Here is a 23,117-nt window from a genome sequence, read left to right as displayed (position 1 = left end):
GTGTCGAATGGGATAGTGGAGGATGCAGTTAAAGGGAAAGGGTTTCTTAAATGTGTGAGCGTAGAGACAGAGGGGTGTAAAATTAGGGTAGAAGCAATAGGTAGCAAGGTGAAAAGTAAAAGTGGCAGGCAGACAAAACCAGAGCAAAAACCAAAAAGGGCCTCTTTTCAACATAAGGGGGTAAGAGTGTTGTAAAAACAAGCCTGAAGGCTTTGTGTCTCAATGCAAGGAGCATTCGTAATAAGGTGGACGAGTTGAATGTGCAGATAGCTATTAATGACTATGATATAGTTGGGATCACGGAGACATGGCTCCAGGGTGACCAAGGCTGGGAGCTGAACATCCAGGGATATTCAATATTCAGGAGGAATAGAGAGAAAGGAAAAGAAGGTGGGGTAGCATTGCTGATTAGAGAGGAGATTAACACAATGGAAAGGAAGGACATTAGTTTGGAGGATGTGGAATCGATATGGGTAGAGCTGCGAAACACTAAGGGGCAGAAAACGCTGGTGGGTGTTGTGTACAGGCCACCTAACAGTAGTAGTGAAGTTGGAGATGGTATCAAACAGGAAATTAGAAATGCGTGCGACAAAGGCAAAACAGTTATAATGGGTGACTTCAGTCTACATATAGATTGGGTGAATCAAATTGGCAGGGGTGCTGAGGAAGAGGATTTCTTGGAATGTATGCGGGATAGTTATCTAAATCAACATGTAGAGGAACCAATGAGAGCAGGCTATTTTAGACTGGGTATTGAGTAATGAGGAAGGGTTAGTTAGCAGTCTTGTTGTACGTGCGTGCCCTTGGACAAGAGTGACCATAATATGGTTGAGTTCTTCATTAGGATGGAGAGTGACATTGTTAATTTAGAAACAATGGTTCTGAACTTAAAGAAAGGTAACTTTGAGTGTATGAGATGTGAATTGGCCAAGATTGACTGGCAATTAATTCTAAAAGGGTTGACGGTGGATATGCAATGGAAGACATTTAAAGACTGCATGGATGAACTACAAAAATTGTTCATCCCAGTTTGGCAAAAGAATAAATCGGGGAAGATAGTACATCCGTGGATAACAAGGGAATTCAGGGATAGTATCAAAGCGAAGGATGATGCGTACAAATTAGCCAGAAAAAGCAGCATACCAAATTAGCCAGAAAAAGCAGGACTGGGAGAAATTCAGAGACCAGCAGAGGAGGACAAAGGGCTTAATTAGGAAAGGAAAAATAGATTATGAAAGAAAACTGCAGGGAACATAAAAACTGACTGCAAAAGTTTTTATAGATATGTGAAAAGAAAGAAATTAGTTAAAACAAATGTAGGTCCCTTGCAGTCAGAAACAGGCGAGTTGATCATGGGGAACAAGGATATGGCGGACCAATTGAATAACTACTTTGGTTCCGTCTTCACTAAGGAAGACATAAATAATCTGCCGGAAATAGCAGGGGACCGCGGGTCAAAGGAGTTGGAAGAATTGAGTGAAATCCAGGTTAGCCGGGAAGTGGTGTTGGGTAAATTGAATGGATTAAAGGCCGATAAATCCCCAGGGCCAGATAGGCTGCATCCCAGAGTACTTAAGGAAGTAGCTCCAGAAATAGTGGATGCATTAGTAATAATCTTTCAAAATTCTTTAGATTCTGGAGTAGTTCCTGAGGATTGGCGGGTAGCAAACGTAACCCCACTTTTTAAGAAGGGAGGGAGAGAGAAAACGGGGAATTACAGACCAGTTAGTCTAACATCGGTAGTGGGGAAACTGCTAGAGTCAGTTATTAAAGATGGGATAGCTGCACATTTGGAAAGTGGTGAAATCATTGGACAAAGTCAGCATGGATTTACAAACGGTAAATCATGTCTGACGAATCTTATAGAATTTTTCGAGGATGTAACTAGTAGCGTGGATAGGGGAGAACCAGTTGATGTGGTGTATCTGGACTTCCAGAAGGCTTTCGACAAGGTCCCACATAAGAGATTAGTATACAAACTTAAAGCACACGGCATTGGGGGTTCAGTATTGATGTGGATAGAGAACTTGCTGGCAAACAGGAAGCAAAGAGTAGGAGTAAACGGGTCCTTTTCACAATGGCAGGCAGTGACTAGTGGGGTACTGCAAGGCTCAGTGCTGAGACCCCAGCTATTTACAATATTTATTAATGATCTGGATGAGGGAATTGAAGGCAATATCTCCAAGTTTGCAGATGACACTAAGCTGGGGGGCAGTGTTAGCTGTGAGGAGGATGCTAGGAGACTGCAAGGTGACTTGGATAGGCTGGGTGAGTGGGCAAATGTTTGGCAGATGCAGTATAATGTGGATAAATGTGAGGTTATCCATTTTGGTGGCAAAAACAGGAAAGCAGACTATTATCTAAATGGTGGCCGACTAGGAAAAGGGGAGATGCAGCGAGACCTGGGTGTCATGGTACACCAGTCATTGAAAGTAGGCATGCAGGTGCAGCAGGCAGTGAAGAAAGCGAATGGTATGTTAGCTTTCATAGCAAAAGGATTTGAGTATAGGAGCAGGGAGGTTCTACTGCAGTTGTACAGGGTCTTGGTGAGACCACACCTGGAGTATTGCGTACAGTTTTGGTCTCCAAATCTGAGGAAGGACATTATTACCATAGAGGGAGTGCAGAGAAGGTTCACCAGACTGATTCCTGGGATGTCAGGACTGTCTTGTGAAGAAAGACTGGATAGACTTGGTTTATACTCTCTAGAATTTAGGAGATTGAGAGGGGATCTTATAGAAACTTACAAAATTCTTAAGGGGTTGGACAGGCTAGATGCAGGAAGATTGCTCCCGATGTTGGGGAAGTCCAGGACAAGGGGTCACAGCTTAAGGATAAGGGGGAATTCCTTTAAAACCGAGATGAGAAGAACCTTTTTCACACAGAGAGTGGTGAATCTCTGGAACTCTCTGCCACAGAGGGTAGTCGAGGCCAGTTCATTGGCTATATTTAAGAGGGAGTTAGATGTGGCCCTTGTGGCTAAGGGGATCAGAGGGTATGGAGAGAAGGCAGGTACGGGATACTGAGTTGGATGATCAGCCATGATCATATTGAATGGCGGTGCAGGCTCGAAGGGCCGAATTGCCTACTCCTGCACCTAATTTCTATGTTTCTATGTAAAAAGGATTTGTAACGGCTTGTGTTTCTTGTTCATGCCTGTCTAACCAGCATGAATATAGTTCCTCCTCATCTCTGTAGACTATTTGTTACTTTAAATAGCACTGTGAATTTATCCATTATAGATATCTTTGGTCTATCAATTTTTGTGAAGATATTTAGCAAGTAATTGTTATTTACTGCCCCTAATTGCAGATTGATAATGTGGATCTTCTCATTCTTACAAGAAACATGTTTGAATTGTATAATGGGAAAGACGCCAATTTGGAGATCTTGTGCCCAGTTGTAGGACAAGCGTGTGCTGCACTATTTGACGACGGAGGTTGGTACAGATGTCAAATTAATGGTAAGTGTAATCTGGTCAATATTTGAGGGATTGTTTATTACTGTACTTTTCCAGTCACGTCAAATGAAAAATCTTTTTCTTTAGAAACATAGAAACATAGAAATTAGGTGCAGGAGTAGGCCATTCGGCCCTTCGAGCCTGCACCGCCATTCAATATGATCATGGCTGATCATCCAACTCAGTATCCCGTACCTGCCTTCTCTCCATACCCTCTGATCCCCTTAGCCACAAGGGCCACATCTAATTCCCTCTTAAATATAGCCAATGAACTGGCCTCGACTACCCTCTGTAGCAGAGAGTTCCAGAGATTCACCACTCTCTGTGTGAAAAAAGTTCTTCTCATCTCGGTTTTAAAGGATTTCCCCCTTATCCTTAAGCTGTGACCCCTTGTCCTGGACTTCCCCAACATCGGGAGCAATCTTCCTGCATCTAGCCTGTCCAACCCCTTAAGAATTTTGTAAGTTTCTATAAGATCCCCTCTCAATCTCCTAAATTCTAGAGAGTATAAACCAAGTCTATCCAGTCTTTCTTCATAAGACAGTCCTGACATCCCAGGAATCAGTCTGGTGAACCTTCTCTGCACTCCCTCTATGGTAATAATGTCCTTCCTCAGATTTGGAGACCAAAACTGTACGCAATTCTCCAGGTGTGGTCAAGACCCTGTACAACTGCAGTAGAACCTCCCTGCTCCTATACTCAAATCCTTTTGCTATGAAAGCTAACATACCATTCGCTTTCTTCACTGCCTGCTGCACCTGCATGCCTACTTTCAATGACTGGTGTACCATGACACCCAGGTCTCGCTGCATCTCCCCTTTTCCTAGTCGGCCACCATTTAGATAATAGTCTGCTTTCCTGTTTTTGCCACCAAAATGGATAACCTCACATTTATCCACATTATACTGCATCTGCCAAACATTTGCCCACTCACCCAGCCTATCCAAGTCACCTTGCAGTCTCCTAGCATCCTCCTCACAGCTAACACTGCCCCCCAGCTTAGTGTCATCCGCAAACTTGGAGATATTGCCTTCAATTCCCTCATCCAGATCATTAATATATATTGTAAATAGCTGGGGTCCCAGCACTGAGCCTTGCGGTACCCCACTAGTCACTGCCTGCCATTGTGAAAAGGACCCATTTACTCCTACTCTTTGCTTCCTGTTTGCAAGCCAGTTCTCTATCCACATCAATACTGAACCCCCAATGCCGTGTGCTTTAAGTTTGTATACTAATCTCTTATGTGGGACCTTGTCGAAAGCCTTCTGGAAGTCCAGATACACCACATCCACTGGTTCTCCCCTATCCACGCTACTAGTTACATCTCGAAAAATTCTATAAGATTCGTCAGACATGATTTACCTTTTGTAAATCCATGCTGACTTTGTCCAATGATTTCACCACTTTCCAAATGTGCTGCTATCCCATCTTTAGTAACTGACTAGCAGTTTCCCCACTACTGATGTTAGACTAACTGGTCTGTAATTCCCCGTTTTCTCTCTCCCTCCCTTCTTAAAAAGTGAGGTTACGTTTGCTACCCGCCAATCCTCAGGAACTACTCCAGAGTCTAAAGAGTTTTGAAAGATTATTACTAATGCATCCACTATTTCTGGAGCTACTTCCTTAAGTACTCTGGGATGCAGCCTATCTGGCCCTGGGGATTTATCGGCCTTTAATCCATTCAATTTACCCAACACCACTTCCCGGCTAACCTGGATTTCACTCAATTCTTCCAACTCCTTTGACCCGCGGTCCCCTGCTATTTCCAGCAAATTATTTATGTCTTCCTTAGTGAAGACGGAACCAATATAATTATTCAATTGGTCTGCTATATCCTTGTTCCCCATGTTCAACTCACCTGTTTCTGACTGCAAGGGACCTACATTTGTTTTAACTGATCTCTTTTTTTTCACATATCTTAAATTGATCTTTTATTCAAACTGAGTCAAAGAGTGACATTCTGCAAATATTGTATTTACTTTGGATGATGTTCAACATGATGTTAAGATTTAACCCACTAATATTCATAATTTGACGTTCTTTGCTCACCTGAAGTTTCCATCAGTGGCTTTGCAGAATCATTTGATTTTTTTCACTGTCATCACTGCTACTAAGCGATGTTCTCTTAAGGGCCTTTAAGGGCCAGAATCACTGAGGTAGCTAGATAGTGTTTACCCTATTTATGAAAGCACATTACAAATGCATCTCTGTTTTTTCACTTGAGGCCAGAATATCCAACTTTGGGATGGAAAACGTATCGGAGATTGCCAGTTCTTCATATTCTAAGATAGCAGTTTTTGAAAGACTTGAATGAAAAGATCCAAATCGGTCTATGGTTTATTTATTGTCACAGTGAGATGTTTGTTCTGCATGCTTACCAGTTAAATCCTCCAAACATTGAGTATAATAAACCCTCTTCTGGATGAGCATGCATAAAGTCACCATGTTCTGGCACCACCGTGTGCAACTTACAAGACTTTGAAAAGAACAATCTTTGCCTAAGGAGATATGAAAGTTCCTTTATTTTCACTTTAAGTCCTGGCATCCTGGTGACACTGAATCAGTGAATTGGGTGCTGGCCTGGCCCATCACGATGCGGTTAGCTACTTGCATGCCCGCTCTGTGCAGCTGTTGCTCTTTAATTCCTTCGCTCACCTGGCTGTGCTCTGTCAGCACCATAACTCATCCGTTGCCTCCAGCAGCCACCCCTCCACTTCTATGAGCCAAAGTCGCCATGACCTGCTTTCCAAGCCAATCACTGAACTTTTACTGCGATCCACTCGCCACTCCAGTCTATCCTTTCAATGTTTACATGCTCCACCACCTGAAAATTATGAAATATTCTGGGAAAGGCAAGGAGAAGATAGGCCATTGGTGAAAATATGTAAAATGGCACTCTGATCCCCATAGGCTGTGCACTCTGGCTCCAGATAATGCTGATCAGTACATTGGTTTGATCTTGTTTCTAAACCGTGTGAAAATTGTCTTTTTCAAGTATTAAAACCATGTTTATGTCTATTATCTGTATCTACAGTAGGGTTAATTAGTAAACTTCTTGGACCCAGGTCTGTACTCCTTAGTCTCAGCTCTATAAAGTTTGGCCATTAGTCATTTAGAGCAGATTATAGTAAGAATTAGACATTTAAAGCAGTAGGTATCAGCATGGAATCTCTGGTACCAAAATGTTGCATTATTTGATCCCATCCAACCTTCTCAATCGACAAATTTATTTGCATCAGCTGTATGCTTGCCAATATTGTTGGTTTTTCTACACTTTCACAAAATGACTCATTGCCTTATAATTCAGTATTTATTCTTCAGGTTTGAAATGTGTTGCCTCAAAATTATTCTGTTTAAGATCAATTTTCATAATGCCCAAAACCACCTTGTCAAGCAACAAATATTATAGCTGATCATTGCGCAGTCTCTGCTCTAACCAATAAGGTAACATACTAATAGCTGAAGAATGGAATTAGGGTGGAAAGTTCTTCTGGAGCTAAATGGCTTTTTTCTGGAATTTTTTCTGGAATCTTTGAACATATGATGGCAGAAATATTACTCCAGCTAAATCTTGTGTCACTGGCTAAGATTCTTTCTACCTTCCTGGATGCCTTTTTGAGAGTTTGATACCACTCTCTGTCTCTGAAATCTATCACCAAGATTATGCTATATCTCACAGGTTTTACCTTCCAGATTTCATGTTTATCACATTAAGGCACAGCTGCTGTTTGCCAGCCATCTAATGAATGGGGGAGTGGGAAGATGCATGGCAGATGAAGGTTAATGCGGATAAATATGAGGTTATCCACTTTGGTAGCAAAAACAGGAAGGCAGATTACTATCTAAATGGCGTCAAGTTGGGAAAAGGGGAAGTACAACGGGATCTGGGGGTCCTTGTTCATCAGTCAATGAAAGTAAGCATGCAGGTACAGCAGGCAGTGAAGAAAGCGAATGGCATGTTGGCCTTTATAACAAGAGGTGTTGAGTATAGGAGCAAAGAGGTCCTTCTGGAGTTGTATAGGGGCCTAGTGAGACCACACTTGGAATATTGTGTGCAGTTTTGGTCCCCTAATTTGAGGAAGGACATTCTTGCTATTGAGGGAGTGCAGCGCAGGTTTACAAGGTTAATTCCTGGGATGGCGGAACTGTCATATGCTGTGAGAGTGGAGCGACTGGGCTTGTATACTCTGGAGTTTAGACGGACGAGAGGGGACCTTATTGAAACATATAAGATTATTAAGGGTTTAAGAGGGAACTGCAGATGCTGGAGAATCGAAGGTTACACAAAAAAGCTGGAGAAACTCAGCGGGTGCAGCAGCATCTATGGAGCGAAGGAAATAGGCAACGTTTCGGGCCGAAACCCTTCTTCAGTCTGAAGAAGGGTTTTCGGCCCGAAACGTTGCCTATTTCCTTCGCTCCATAGATGCTGCTGCACCCGCTGAGTTTCTCCAGCTTTTTTGTGTAACCTAAGATTATTAAGGGTTTGGACATGCTGGGGGCAGGAAACATGTTCCCGATGTTGGGGGAGTCCAGAACCAGGGGCCACAGTTTAAGAATAAGGGGTAAGCCATTTAGAACGGAGACGAGGAAACACTTTTTCTCACAGAGAGTTTTGAGTCTGTGGAATTATCTGCCTCAGAGGGCGGTGGAGTCCAGTTTTCTGGATACTTTCAAGCGAGAGCTAGATAGGGATCTTAAAGATAGCAGAGTCAGGGGATATGGGGAGAAGGCAGGAACGGGGTACTGATTGGGGATGATCAGCCATGATCACATTGAATGCCATGCTGGCTCGAAGGGCCGAATGGCCTACTCCTGCTCCTATTGTCTCTTGAAATTCAGTCACGGTGCTGTTGTCTTCTATTGTGAAGACTGATGCAAAAATATGATTCAATTCCTCCGCCATTTCTTTATTCCCCCATTATCACTGCTCCAGCATCATTTTCCAGTGGTCCAACATCTACTCTTGCCTCAATATTCAGTGGCCTCCATAATAGACAAAGACCCATCATTTATTTATTTGCCTCTGTACTCCACAATTTGAGATTTGTAATAGAAAAAAATAAAAAAATGTGGTTAAAGTGCACTTTGTCAGATTTTAATGAAGGCCATTTTTAAACATTTTGGTTTCATCATGTAGAAATTACGGCAGTTTCCCCCCCCTCCATTTCAGGTCACTATAATGTTTGGGACACAGCATTGTCGTGTAAATGAAAGTAGTCATGCTTAGTATTTTGTTGCATATCCTTTGTTTTAAAGACTGCTTGAAGTCTGCGATTCATGGACATCTCCAGTTGCTGGGTGTCTTCTCTGATAATGCTCTGCCAGGCCTGTATTGCAGCCATCTTTAGCTTATGCTTGTTTTGGTGGCTAGTTCCCTTCCGTTTTCGCTTCAGCATATAAAAGGCATGCTCAATTAGGTTCAGATCTGGTGATTGGCCAATCACCCGATCTCAAGAAGTGACCATGTTTCAGCTTTGAAAAACTCCTTTATTGCTTTAGCAGTATGTTTGGGATCATTGTTTTGCTGTAGAATGAACCGTCGGCCAATGAGTTTTGAAGCATTTGTTTGAACTTGAGCAGATAGGATGTCTATACACTTCAGAATTCGTTATGCTACCACCATCAGCAGTTGTATCATCAATGAAGATAAGTGAGCCAGTACCTTCAGCAGCCGTACAGCCCAGGCCATAACCCCCCCACCACCGTGTTTCACAGAAGAGGTGGTATGCTATGGATCTTAGGCAGTTCCTTCTCTCCTCCATTCTTTACTCCTGCCATCGTTCCAATTTAAGTTAATCTTCGTCTCATCTGTCCATAAGACCCCTTTCCAGAACTGGTTGCTCTTTTAAATACTTCTTGGCAAACTATAACCCGGCCATCCTATTTTTGCGATTAACCAGTGATTTGTATCTTGCAGTGTAGCCTCTGTATTTCTGTTCATGAAGTCTTCTGCGGACAGTGGTCATTGACAAATCCTCATCTGACTCCTGAAGAGTGTTTCTGATCTGTTGGACAGGTGTTTAGGGATTTTTCTTTATTATAGAGAGAATTCTTCCGTCATCAGCTGTGGAGGTCTACCTTGGCCTGCTAGTCCCTTTGTGTATAGTAAGCTCACCAGTGCTCTCTTCTTAATGATGTTCTAAACAGTTGAATTTGATACGCCTAAGGTTTGGCTGATGTCTCTTAACAGTTTTATTCTTGTTTCTCAATCTCATAATGGCTTCTTTGACTTGCATTGTCATAACTTTGGTCCTCATGTTGATAAATAGCAATAAAAGTTTCCAAAGGTGATGGAAAGACTGGAGGAAAGACTAGGTGCTGCGACAGAAGCAACTAAATAAATGATGGGTCTTTGTCCCAAACATTACGGAGGGCACTGTATGTATGAAGACTTTTGCTATTATTCTTCAGGTTCCTACCCATAAATCTCCATCTTGCTAGAAACATTCATGGCTCCTTTTTTTTTTTAATTTGCTAAATCTGGCCTGGGCCACATTTTCCTACTCTATGCAAAATACTCATAATTAATTTCTGCTGTTTGTAAAAAAAAAAAAAATCATATTTGTGAGAGCTAAATATTTTGTATGTCCAAAAATTATTTTTCAAATAGCTTTGTATTTCGGGTACATTTGCGTTTCTTACTCTGTATGTGTTTAAAGCATCACAGAGTTTAGAAGACTTTAAATATTTTTTTCAGGGTTGCCTGGACATCGAGAAGTTGATGTCAAATATGTAGATTATGGCAACACTGCAAGAATACCAGCAACAAATATACGAAAATTAAAAAGGGACTTCCTAACTTTACCAATACAGGTAGGTGTTGACTATGATGTACCAATTTTTAATGTAAGATGTTTAGCAGTGCATCCCAAAAAATTTGTCTTCTGAAATTTTAGACTGCAGTTTTCTATTCTTTTACCACAATTACAAACCCAATAGCTTAGACAAGAGGATTGTGTTTACAGGTGTGGATTCATGATCTGGATTGGATTGCCTGTGAGGGTGTTATAAATAATACCTATCTATCTATCTATCTATTAAAACTGTGCGTGTGTTTGTGGGTGTATGTGATTTGGCCTTTGATTCCTTCCTTGCTCCGCCAAAACAACACCTAAAAAGAGGCAACCAGGGGGGGGGGGGGGGGGGGGGATGGGAAGAGGGAGAGGCAACCAGCTGCGGGAGGGGGGCGGAGCAGCAGCCCCCGGACCCCACACCGGCTTGAACCACAGCCCAGGACTCTGAGCAGGGCTGGAACCAGACACAGACACGGACTGAGCCCGGAGTTGTACTTCCCCCTCCCGCGGCTCCAGACCGGAATATTGCATTGGGGGAACGAGGCCCAACGGGATCCATTTGGGGTAGGGAGTGGAGTGGGGTTATGGACAATGTTAACAAAGACGGGAGTCCCAGTCCAATGAGAGATTTGTACCATCGGTGGGAGGGAGTGGGGGAGGGGATGAGGAGAGGATTGTTGTTTAATGTTATTTTAACAGATAGAAGGAGAGGAGGGGGAGAGGGAGGGGAGAGGGGTTATGGTGGGAGGGAGGGAGTGACTGAGGGTAGCGGAAAAGTGGGTGAGGAGGAGAGGGGGAAAAAGAGGGAGGGTGAAGAGGAGGGGAGGGAGTGCTGGGGGATGAAGGGAAATGAGCCACGCCTGCGCAATTGGGGGCTATGGGTAAGTGATGGAATATTTGCGGATGATACAACCGTGGTGGGGCTCATCTCAAATGGGAACGAGGTCGCCTATAGAGAGGAGGTGCACAGACTTTCTGAGTGCTGTGCTCACAACAATCTCTGAACACTGAAAAGACAAAGGAGATCATCACTGATTTCAGGCGACATAGAGCGGAACTCAGGCCACTGGAGATAGGGGTGAGGAGGTGGAGAGGGTGCCTAGTTTTAAATATCTGGGGATCAACATCAGTGAGAATCTTAAATGGTCTGTGAACTCTGCTGTAGTTGTAAAAAAAGGCGCAACAGAGACTTTACTTCCTCAGAACACTGAGGAAGGCCCATCTGTCTGCTAAACTGAACTGCTGGAGTCTTTCTACCACTGTTTGGTAGAAAGCATACTGACTTACTGCATAACTGCCTGGTTTGGGAACTGTTTGACAGCAGCAGCTGACATTGGACTCCCCCTTCCCCCTCTGGAGGACATTTACCACTCCAGATGCTGCAGCAGGACCTGTAATATCGTGAAAGACATTACACATCCTTGTCACCACCTTTTCACACTGCTGCCCTCAGGAAAAAGGTACAGGTCGCTAAAGTCACGCACTGCCAGACTAAAGAACAGCTTTTACCCATTGGCAATCTTGGAACTGAACTCTGTCTCGGGAGCGGGTTATGGGGAAGGAGGTGGGGTGGGAGACAGTGTTAATTAATGTAAATGTGAACCCATGGGTGGGTTTGGGGAGGAAGGGAGCGTAAAAAGTATGAATATGTGAATGTTTGAAGTTCTTTTAAATGGAGAGACACAGTAATCTCGTTGTATGTGACACATGCAATGACAAAAGCATTCTGATTCTGATTGCGTTTGGGGAACGGGGCCCAACGGGTCTCACTAGGTCTACTATCTGTCTGTCTGTCTATCCCACTTCCGGTCTGGGTTGTAATTAAATTAGCGCAAAAACTCTACCCTATATTGCTAGGATTTTCCCCCACCTTACTCACCGTTCTACTCTCTCCAACCCACCAAGTTTTGTTCCGATTGGTGAAATATGAGAAAAGTGATGAAGGTTTAAAAAATTGTGTGATCAGCAGATTGGTCTTCTCGCCTGTCAGTCACCATAAAGATAACGCCCCTTCTGGCACATGCTGAAGAATAAAGCCCCGGAGGCGCGGCTGAGTAAACAAACCGTGCTGATTGAGTCTGCAAGAGTGGAGTCGGGCAAGCCGCCGCGTGGAGTCGGGCAAGCCGCCGCGTGGGGTCGGGCAAGCCGCCGCGTGGGGTCGGGCAAGCCGATGTGTGATGCCGCGGCCGGTAGCCGCTGAGTGGAATCCCTCCCTACCTCCCTCCCTCCCACACACCTTGTTGATTCCCTGTGCTTACAGCTGTGACGTCACAGTGGGATTGTAGCCCTGCTCGCAACATTGTTGCTATTCAAGTACACCGAGTCCTGCTAGCCCTAGCAAGTGCAAATGTATTTTTTGCAAGTCACAGTACACCGAGTTGTGCTAGCTAGCAAGTACAATTGCATATTTTTTTTAGTTTAAAAATGAGGGAGGGTGAATAAGGCGAAATGAGCAGCCTTTGCACAGTTGTCGGCTATGAGTGAGTGGTGGAATATTGCGTTGGAGAACGGGTTGCGTTGGGGGACCAGGCCTCCCGTGTGACGTACCCAACGGGTCCCACTTGGTCTATTGACATTTAAAAATTTACAAAACCCCACTTTGAGAACAATAACTTGGCTGTTGATGGGAGTTTCTGGCAGCTATGATGTCACAATGGGATCTCACTGTCCACCAAACACAATGGGATCTAATTTCCATAAGCTGCCGTGAACAGTCCTCCACCCGACAATAACATCACAATGGGATCTCAGCTGCCAATCAACAGTTTTGGGATAAGCTCCTCCCAGTGCAATGAGAGATTTCTTATATTGTTGTAAGGAGTGGGGGAGGGGAGGAGAAGAAATGCCATTTTAACATTGTGTTTAGTGGGGGAGTGCGAAAGAGGAGAGGTGAGGGAGGAAGTGACTGAGGGTTGGGAAAAGGAGAAGGAGAGAGAGGCGAGGGAGGGAGTGGAGGAGGAGAGGGAGGGTGAAGACTAGGGAGGGAGCGTATGAGCCGTGCATGTGTTGGGGGTTATGGGTAAGTGTTGGAATAATGCATTGGGGGAATGGGTACATCACAATGGAATCTCAATTAGCAGCAAATCTGGGATAGCTAATCTCATTTAAAAAAAAACAAGATTCTTGGGAAGAGGTTTTTCATTGTGCGGGGTGGAATTAGGGAGCGGTTTCATTTCCAGAACGTTCCTTGTGTTGGGGGTGGGATGGTGAGAGGTCAGCATCGACACACCCCCCCCCTTAACGTGGGGGGTTTTCATTGTGGGGGGGGGGAGTGTAATAGGGGAGAGGTTTCATTTACAAAGACAATTCCAGAACTTTCCGGGTGGGGGGGGGGGGGGGGGGGGGGGGGGGGGGGGGGGGGGGGGGGGGGGGGGGGGGGGGGGGGGGGGGGGGGGGGGGGGGGGGGGGGGGGGGGGGGGGGGGGGGGGGGGGGGGTGGTGGGGAGATAAGGGTGAGTTTAAGAAAGATTCAGCAGTGGCAGTTAGAGCTATGACATCACAATGGGACCTGCCTGTGAACAGTTGAGATTTTTTTAATCCGTTTTAATCAGATTCTTGGGGAGATCTTTTTGTTTTGTTCAGATTGATGTTATATTTTAGAAGTTATTGGCATTTAAAACTTAAAATAACAAAGCAGCACCCACACTTGCCGGCCGCGCCTGCTCTGTTGGGGGAGGCCCGTCAGCCCCGTGTGTGCGCAGTGGGCCTGGTATCTGCGCTGCGGTGGGTCTGGTGCCAGGTTCCACTGGCCGTCTAGTCAACAATAAATTTGAAAAACAAAATATTGACAGTACAGAAATTGTGAGTTTATAGAAAAGAAGGGGAACGGATAGGGTGAAATCATAGTCTTTTACCCAGAGGTGGGGAATCAAGAAACGGAGGAATAGGTTTGAGAGAAGAAAGATTTAATAGGAACCTGAGAGGCAACTTTTTACCACAAAGGGTGATGGGTATGTGAAACGAGCTGCCAGAGGAGGTAGTTGACACAAGCACTGTAACAATATTTAAAAGACGTATTTGAAAAGTATGTGAATAGGACGTGGGCCAAACGTGGCAAGGTGGGACTGGTGTAGATGGGGCATCTTGGTCTGCATGGGCAAGTTGGGCTAAAGAGCCTGTTTCCTTTCATGACGCCATGAAACTAACTGAAAACTCTTTAAAACATCAGACTGAAGGATGGTCTAGACCCAAAATGTTACCTATCCATGTTCTTCAGAGATGTTGCCTGACCTGCTGAGTTACTCCAACAGTTTGTGGCTCTTTAAAACATCTTGCCCATGCACAATGGGCTGTTACGTCTTTCTGTGATCAAGTTTGTGATTTTACAATTGACTCCAAATGTTTGGTACCTATCATTCATAAGCTAACCATGGTCTAAGTGTACCATAAATGTATCCTTTGTCCTGTGAAAAATTCTTAGACAGTCAAACTTTGGATTTTAAGATCAACTATAAACTAAACTACTGCTTCAAAAATCCATGGAGTAAAAATTAATTTAAAGCCATTACTTGGCATAGATTGGGTATTACACTTGGAATGCAAATACAGTCATGTAAATTCAACTAAATTATCGAAATTAACACAGCTGATTAATTTGTTAGTAATTAACAGTAGTATTTGCACTGTTCATTGGTGTGTGTACAGGGAGTGTCAATGTGGAGTACTTTTTAAACTCTCAATTTTACAGACTACCTCACCTAAAGATTATGGTGTACTCAAGGTGGCTGTATAAAATTATGAAAAAAAGTGGAAATTCAAGCTTTAACATGCAAAATGTGCACATATCTGTCAGCATACTTTGTAACCCACTTCCAAAATTTGTTTCCACATGAGTCAATGTAACTTAAAATTGTAAGTTGACTGTTATGTAGCAGTGTTCCAACTCTCAGGATAACCAATTACACAGTAAAGTAACTATCTTACTGTTGCTTTTGACTAATATTTTGAGGTTAAGATTTACCGTATTTCCGGACAATGAAGACGCTTTTTTTTTGCTCGTTCTCTCTAGACCCCTCTCCCTCCCCCTCCCCCCCTCCCCCTCCCCCTCCCCCCTTCCCCCCCCCCCCCCCCCCCTCCCCCCCCTCTCTTCCCACCCCCTTCCCCCCACAGTTGGGGGCTATGGGGAAAGTGATGGATTATTGCATTGGGGGAACAGTTTACGTTGGAATGGGTGAGTGGTGGAAACGGGATGTGCTGGGGGAACGGGTGAGTGGTGGAACATTGCGTTGGGGGAATGGGTCCCAATTGTATTATTATATTATTAAAACTCTCATCTTGTTTTGTTTTCATCTATCTGGGGGGGGGGGGGGGGGGCCTTGGAACGTAAGGCGATTTTGGAATCCATGGGGGAAAATGTCTACTGGAAGATGTAAAAAATTTACCGTTACCACATTGTTTTTTCCGTGAAGATGTGATCACGCGCGCACCACACACACACACACACACACACAGACACAGACACACACACACACACAGACACAGACACACACAGACACACACACAGACACACACACACACACACACACACACACACACACACACACACACACACACACACACACACACACACACACCTCCTCCCCCCCCCCCCCCCCCCCCCCCCCTCTCTCTCCCCTTATTGGCACCTTTGACCAGCTGTAGCCGGCAGATCCGTTCCCCACTTCCAAGGCTCATTTTGTCGCCCAGCATCTTGACTCCCCGGCGTTCTGATAGTGTTGGAATCTGACTTCTGTTGGTCTGGCAAAACGGATTATCCAGAAAGGCTGGAGCCAAGGGTGCTGGCAAATCAACGGTGGACTGTGATTGTTACAGATACCAACATCGATATAAGAATGTGGTCTTTGAAATATGAAGGGAATATACTGATCTTTTCCTTTGTTTCAATTTTAGTAACTGAAACAATGCCACAAATAATTTTTCAGGCTTTACAGTCTAGACTGTCAGATGTGGAACCTGTCAACACTACAGAAGGCTGGAGTGATTGCGTAAAAGAAAGATTTGAACATCTTACACTGAACAAGTGCATGTGGTGTATGACTGGTAAGTGATTTAACAAAACAACTTAAGGACACAAAGTTCCTCAGACTAAAGTAGAGTCCTGACCCAATACATCACCTATCCATGTTCTCCAGAGATGCTGCCTGACCCGCTGAGTTACACCAGCACTTTTTCTCCTTTTGTGTAAACCAGCATCCGCAGTTCCTTGTTTCTGCGTATAAATAGAAAAACATTTTCTTGTGTTGAACCTTGTGTTGTCTCTGCTTCCTGATCCATCCCTTACACACATTTCTCACAAATTATTTATCTGCATCCGTGGTCAATTTACAATCAACTGCTGATTATCCAAGTCTATAAATCTATCCAAATCTATACACTGTCCTTCTGAAGGTGCTTATTGGTTTTTTATTTGTGGTGATACTTAAATAGTGCTCTCGGGTGTATATTTTACTGCAGTGTCTACATCTTGTCTACAGTAGATCTGCCAGGTGTTTTAGGAATGGCTTCAATATGTTAAATAATTGATGTATTTGTACTTCCAAAAAGAAGACAATTTCAAATATTAAACAAACTTTGAACAATTTTTTTATTTGACTTTGCCTCGAAATGCACAACTTAAATGTGTCTTCCTTGTCCAATAGGTGAATCCCTGGGAAACGCATTATCAGTTTACTTATTTGATTCAACAACACAAGTTAATGGAACTAAGTCTTGTATAAACAATATCCTAGTTGAAGAAAACCTGGCACACTTTACACAGAAGTAAGCATCTTCGATTCTTTTTTCATTTAATTTAATGACAAATGCGCAGAGTTTGGACATTTATATTGTTTTGAATGGTAATGATTTGGAACTTGGTGATTTGCTTTTGAAATTGAAAATGCCTGTTGGATTGTTTAAAACTGTATATCGACGAGTAATTGTTGGACCTTTGTACTAAATTGAAATTGTTATTTGTGTAAAAACGAACTGCTGTAGGAACACGGCCCAAAGAAGGGTCCTGACCCAAGACATCACCTGCTCATTCTCCTCTATAGATGCTGCCTGACCCATTGATTTCTTCCAGCAATTTGTTTTTTACTCAAGCACCTGCGTCTCTCATGTCTCTATTTACTTTATATTCAGCAATTATTGCTTGCAAACTCCAAATAATTTCAGTTTTTCTAGAAATTAAAAGTGATGCATATTTTAGCATAAAGTAATTTGATTCATATTTCATTAAAAAGCTTGCTGCAGATTGCTTGGTCTCGATCCTCCCATGTGTCTGAGCTAATACACGGTGAAGCTGGACGTATACTGTGCTCTACAATAAGACTCGACTCGTGCCTGATTGTCTAAAAGAGAAAAGATCAGTTTCTCCCGCAAATCGTAAAAGTAGAGCTTTGTGTACATTTATCAAAAGAGGAAAATCTGGCAAAATATTAATAGACACAGGAACTACAGATGCTGGTTTACACTTAACTCGGGGTCAGACAGCATCTGGAGAAGATGGATGGATTGATGACTTTTTGGGTCGGGGGGTCTCTAAAGTTATATATCCATGTTCTCCAGAGATGACTCGCTGAGATACTCTAGCTCTTTTGTGTCCTTTTTTTTCCAAGCAAAATATTCATGGTCCTGTTGTGCACTGACTTTAATATGTTGAAATAAATGGCATTTTAATTTCTAGAAAATGTGCAAATAGAAGGCGGATTGGGATTTGTGTTATATAAGGCCAGATAGCGAATTAACAAGAAATATTTATATTTCTTCTATGAAGGTTGACTTAAGTCAAGTTATGTGTTCAGATTAGTGCTGTGATTTAACATTTTGGATGTTTCTGCATTGTTGTTACCTTAACCTCTGCAATTGGTATTACCATTACCTTTATAGACAATTCTCTATCTATATTGCTGCCATAATTGTGCATGGTGTTTTTCTAATTTCATCTTTTCAATGTTATTTTCAAAGCCATTCCACAGGTTTCTTTATGGAGCACAACAAAAGCACTGTGAACGTAAAACAAATAAATAAGAGTGAAGAACTAGATGTTTTCCGGGATGTTGTACAATCTCATTTGTTTGAAGGAATGGACTCGTGTGTGGAAGGACCAAGTAAAAATGCTTTTGATTTGGCCACGCATGTTGTTGTAAAAGTCACATTTGTGGCATCGCCCAGCAATATATTTGTTCAATCATTAGTATCTCAACATCTACTGAAAGAGTAAGTATTGCTCAGTCACAAACTCTTGTTGTGCACAGTTTTTCGGATATTTTTCCCAATTATATTACTTCAAAGAATTGAGGATGAGCTATGAACACAGATGCATTTGACACCCTGATCATAAAATGGTACAGCAGAAGAACAAGCCCTTTAGCCCATAATATCTGTGCCGAACATGATGTCAACTAAATCTCCTCTGCCTGCACATGTCTCTTTCAATAGACAATACTTTGCAGAAGAATTGTAAAGTGACTAACATTTAACGCCTCTCAACACTGAACAATCGCTTAATTATGTAACAGCATCACGACTGAAAAGGGTAAGCCTTCAGTCTCTGATGGATGCTGCACTATTAAAAGAGATCATGGCATGTCTTTTCATGGGCATTAACAGCACATTTATTCACCATCAACAAAATCTGTAGAAGAATTATTAAATGATATAGCAGCACATAAAACAGAAAATGTAAAATCGATGGAATATAAATATTTGTTTCAGTTTGCAGGAGGAAATGAAAGATGTGTATTCATCATTAGAACACAATGAGGTCGAATGGGAAGAAAATAGGGACTGTGTAGTCTTGGTTTCTAAGACCAAAGAATGGCGACGAGGAAAAGTCACCAAAAAGATTTCAGACAAAATTGTGGAGGTAATTATTTGTGATAGCATTGTCTTTGCACCTTATCATGTTTAGGCATTAGTTGGACATTGGGCTTTGATGGAGGGTTTGGAAACTTGGATTTTTATTCAACATTTACATGAAATGCAGTGTCTGTCAATAAATCTATTTTTCTAGAAATTATTGTATAAAAATGTGAGAGGTTTGGAAAGTAAATATTTCTCCAATTACCCAAGGCTTTTAAATCTGAGTTAATGATTTTAAATATCATATCCTCCTATAAGGCATTTGCTAATCATAAAGTAAATGCATAACTCGAGGTGTAGCGTTTCATGTTGGCTAGTTTAAGACTAATTATTTGCATGGCATTATTAACAAATCTCACCAGCTCTGGGAAATAATTACAGAGTGCCCGACATGTTCATGATTGACTTTTAGCAAAAATAGTTATGTGTATTAGTCCATAATAGGAATGCATGAAAAGTCATATCTACTCTTCTTTTACTACCGATCTACTTCCTTTGCTTTTGTTAGATGACATTGGTTTTGCATGTATTTACTTTGTCTACGCAATTATAAAATGTTTCTTGTCTACTAATCCACAAGATTAATCAATTGAGGCCATTCTACAGTTTGTGTGACTATTAGGAACCTTGTAAGATTAGATTTTATTTTTATATCATTTAGAAGGTGGAATTCACTTTTGACCAAAATGGTTCTCGGGTCAAAAAGGGGTAATGGCTTTTTGGGCTGTTTCATAGAGTAAAATTACTGCTAACTGCTACTGCCAAGTGATATGGGATATTGATGGGTGTGACATTTATGACATTTTGTTCTATAGCTTCAAGCACTGTATTGGTGCATTCACTTAAGTAATTTTTTACCCAGGTGTTCTGCTATGACTTTGGAAATAAAGAAATGGTGAACAGCTGCAAATTAAGGCAGCTTAAAGAAGAATTTCAGTTTGAACCTCTGGCACTTGAATGCTGTCTATCATCCATCAGGTCAATTTAAAATCCTGTCACTATTGCAGTTTTGTTATTAGGGTGAATATTTAAAATTGTCAGAGTTATTTATTGAATTGTTTTGCGGACAAATAGCTATAATAATAATAATAATAAATTTTATTTATGGGCTCCTTTCAAGAGTCTCAAGGACGCCTTACAAAAATTTAGCAGATAGAGGAAAAACATGTAAAATATTTTTTAAGTTATCGAAATGCTCGAGTATAATAGTGAAAATAATGTAAATAATTTCAATGTTCTAGACCAGCTGGAGGGAGTTTAAAGTGGGCAGCAACATCATGTGATTTTTCTAATTTTAAGTTTGTTTTGCTGCTTGTGAAGGGATTGATATAAAATATTTTTTAAGTTAAAATGCTCGAGTATAATAGTGAAAATAATGTAAATAATTTCAATGTTCTAGACCAGCTGGAGGGAGTTTAAAGTGGGCAGCAACATCATGTGATTTTTTGGAAGATATTCTGATTGAAAGTTCAGTTCTTATGAAAATTGAGGTCAGTTCATGCATAAAAACTCCATATCATATTTTGAATATTCTATTCTTTAGTTTTGTTTTTGAATAATTTGATGTGGTTTTGTGTTTTATGATGTTAGAATAGGAATTATTTCTGCATCAGTTCAATACGTGAGGCTAATAAAGATGATCCTATTGGGTGGTGGGTAAACATAATAACAGCAACAACATAATTACAGCAACAAATAAAATGGCCAAAAGGTTTCTCTATTCCCTGGTGTAATCTCTTGATATTCGTAACTTCAAATTGTTCTTTAGAGCAGGTGGGAGGAACAGAGGCGGAAAACCCGTGGGGGTGGCAGAGGGGACACGTCCCCACCCCCCATCTTTTGAGAGGTGGGCGACATCACCGCCAGGTTAACCTGCCTGGGCTTGCGGGACATATGGCCAGCGCGGAGAAGCAGTGCTGGTATCCCGTCATTCCAGACAGGGCTGCTAGTTAACCCGGTGAGACGGGCACATTTGAGCTGCATTTAGCGCTGGATTGAGCCTCCGATGCCTCGCGCGCGCGTGTGTGAGTGCACATGCATGCGCGGCCGCCAAAAAATTGTGTCCCCCGTCCCCTCCATGTTTTGATAGTGGGGAGGAACACCAGCTGAATGGTTTCATATCTCTGGTCTTTATTTCAACCATCTGCCTGTCAAAATTAAAATTTAAGTTTAAATTAATACATTTTAATCTCTATAATTATAAAACTCTGGTCTTGGATGTGGATGTATTTGTGTGTGCGTCTCGTTTGTCTGTGATTCACATCTGGAAAACATATATTACGATAGAGATTTACCTCATGATCTCAAATATTGCCTGATCTTAAAACTTGATTCATTATTTCTTGAGTTATTTATTAAAATTGTTCAAAAAAATGAAATCTTTTTTAAACCTAACGAGCTGATGACATCACAATGGCTCTGCTCCTCGCGGCCCGCTGCGCAGTGTTTTCAACATTTTTTTCCACACTATGTGAGTTATGTTTCCCCCACCCCGGACTTGCAGTCATTTGTTCGCCGCCCGCTCGCACTCGGCCGACCGACCGTCCGCCCCGCCCGCAGCCCAGCTGCCCTCCACCTAGAGCTCTGGATTGAAGCCGCTGAACACGCAGTAATGTGGTTGGGCTTCAGAGGTCCCGAGCGCTACCGAGGCCCGCCGCCCACTCAGTGTCCGCGCTGCCCGCTCGCCGAGTTCAAGTACCCCTCTCCCTCCTCTCCTCCCCCCCCCCCCCCCTCCTCCTCTCACCACACGCCCCCCCCCCCCCCCCCCCCCCCCCCCCCCCCTCACCCCCCCCCCCGCCCCCCCCCCCCCCCACCCACCCCCAACACCCCCCCCCTCCCCACCCCCCCTCCCTCCCCCCTTCCCCCCCCTCTCTCCCCTCCCCCCCCCCTCTCTCCCCCCCCCACCTCCCCCCCCCACTCTCCACCACCCTCCCCACCTCCCTCTCTCCACCTCTCTCCCCACCACCCTCCCCCCTCGCTACCCATACACCTGTTCCCCAAACAAACGCCACCCTCCTCCTCTCCTCCCCCCTTTCCCCTCTCTTCCCCTCCCACCCCTCTCTCCCCCCTCTCCTCTCTCTCCCTCCTCCCCTATCTCCACCCTTCCCCCTCCCTGGACCCCCCCGCTCCACCTCTCTCCACCTCCCCCTCCCCCCTTCCTCCCTCCCCCTTCCCACCTCTCCCCCTCTCCCTCCCTCCCTCCTCCTCCTCCCCTACCCCCTCCCCCCACTCTCCCCCGCCCTCCCCTGTGTTTGTGTGACGCCGCAGGCCGCTCAAATGCCCCCCCCCCCCCCCCCCCCTTGCGAGTCCCCCTTGGTCAAGTGACATAAGATTATGATTTAGTCGATCAATATAGTATGACCCATCATAAGGGAAAAAAAAGTCACATTATTTTGATGGTGCGGTGAGACTGGCAGTTTGAGTAAAGTAAATCTTTATTTGTAAACGACAAACAAAAGAAGTATACGAAAACCGCGTGCTGGGTCAGCCAAATATATAACAGCTCCTGCTACACGGGAGGAGCTCTGTCGACTGAGGAATAAAAAGCCCGCGAAAACACACCCGCGATCACGTGATAGCGCCAGCCAATAGCGAGGGTTCGCATTGCCCCAAGCCACCACTAGGTGCCGCTGCAATGGGTTAATATAAATTTGAAGTAATGAATTCAATTAGTCGAAACACCACAGGATGTTGATTGACTGTTGGGAGTAACCACAAGGATTTTCTCCATGATATAGCAAGGAGGAGAATACAGAATACATTTTATGATAATGGCATTTCTGCTCAATCTGGCTAGCTGTAGATTGAGCTGTACATTTAGAGGTAGAGTGAAAGAAAATTATAATCCTTTACAAGAAAAAGGATTAAATATAAGAAAAATTATATTACCTGAATCATGCTGGTTCCTAAAATGAGTGCTGCCTGCATCCAAGTCACCACCTAGTACACATTGGGGCTCCTACAGCCAGAGTCAGTTCAATCTGATTTTAGAATTGCTTCTTGGAGGGAGCACAATAATAC

General features: G+C 43.3%; 1 protein-coding gene across 1 annotated transcript in view; it reads left to right on the top strand.

The window, feature by feature from the left end:
* The window catches only part of rnf17 (ring finger protein 17), a 92,131-nt gene that overhangs the window by 41,048 nt on the left and 27,966 nt on the right, over nucleotides 1-23,117 (top strand). The window contains exons 15-22 of the mRNA XM_055637565.1: nucleotides 3,313-3,463; nucleotides 10,158-10,273; nucleotides 16,175-16,292; nucleotides 16,892-17,012; nucleotides 18,201-18,452; nucleotides 18,951-19,101; nucleotides 19,960-20,075; nucleotides 20,497-20,587. Of these exons, the coding sequence (XP_055493540.1) occupies nucleotides 3,313-3,463; nucleotides 10,158-10,273; nucleotides 16,175-16,292; nucleotides 16,892-17,012; nucleotides 18,201-18,452; nucleotides 18,951-19,101; nucleotides 19,960-20,075; nucleotides 20,497-20,587 (1,116 nt within the window). The remainder of the gene's footprint in view (nucleotides 1-3,312; nucleotides 3,464-10,157; nucleotides 10,274-16,174; nucleotides 16,293-16,891; nucleotides 17,013-18,200; nucleotides 18,453-18,950; nucleotides 19,102-19,959; nucleotides 20,076-20,496; nucleotides 20,588-23,117) is intronic.

This window comes from Leucoraja erinacea, chromosome 6, assembly GCF_028641065.1.
Source record: "Leucoraja erinacea ecotype New England chromosome 6, Leri_hhj_1, whole genome shotgun sequence".
Lineage (NCBI taxonomy): Eukaryota > Metazoa > Chordata > Chondrichthyes > Rajiformes > Rajidae > Leucoraja > Leucoraja erinaceus.
Note: the sequence above shows the minus strand (reverse complement) of the source record. Positions and strands in the feature narration are given on the sequence as shown.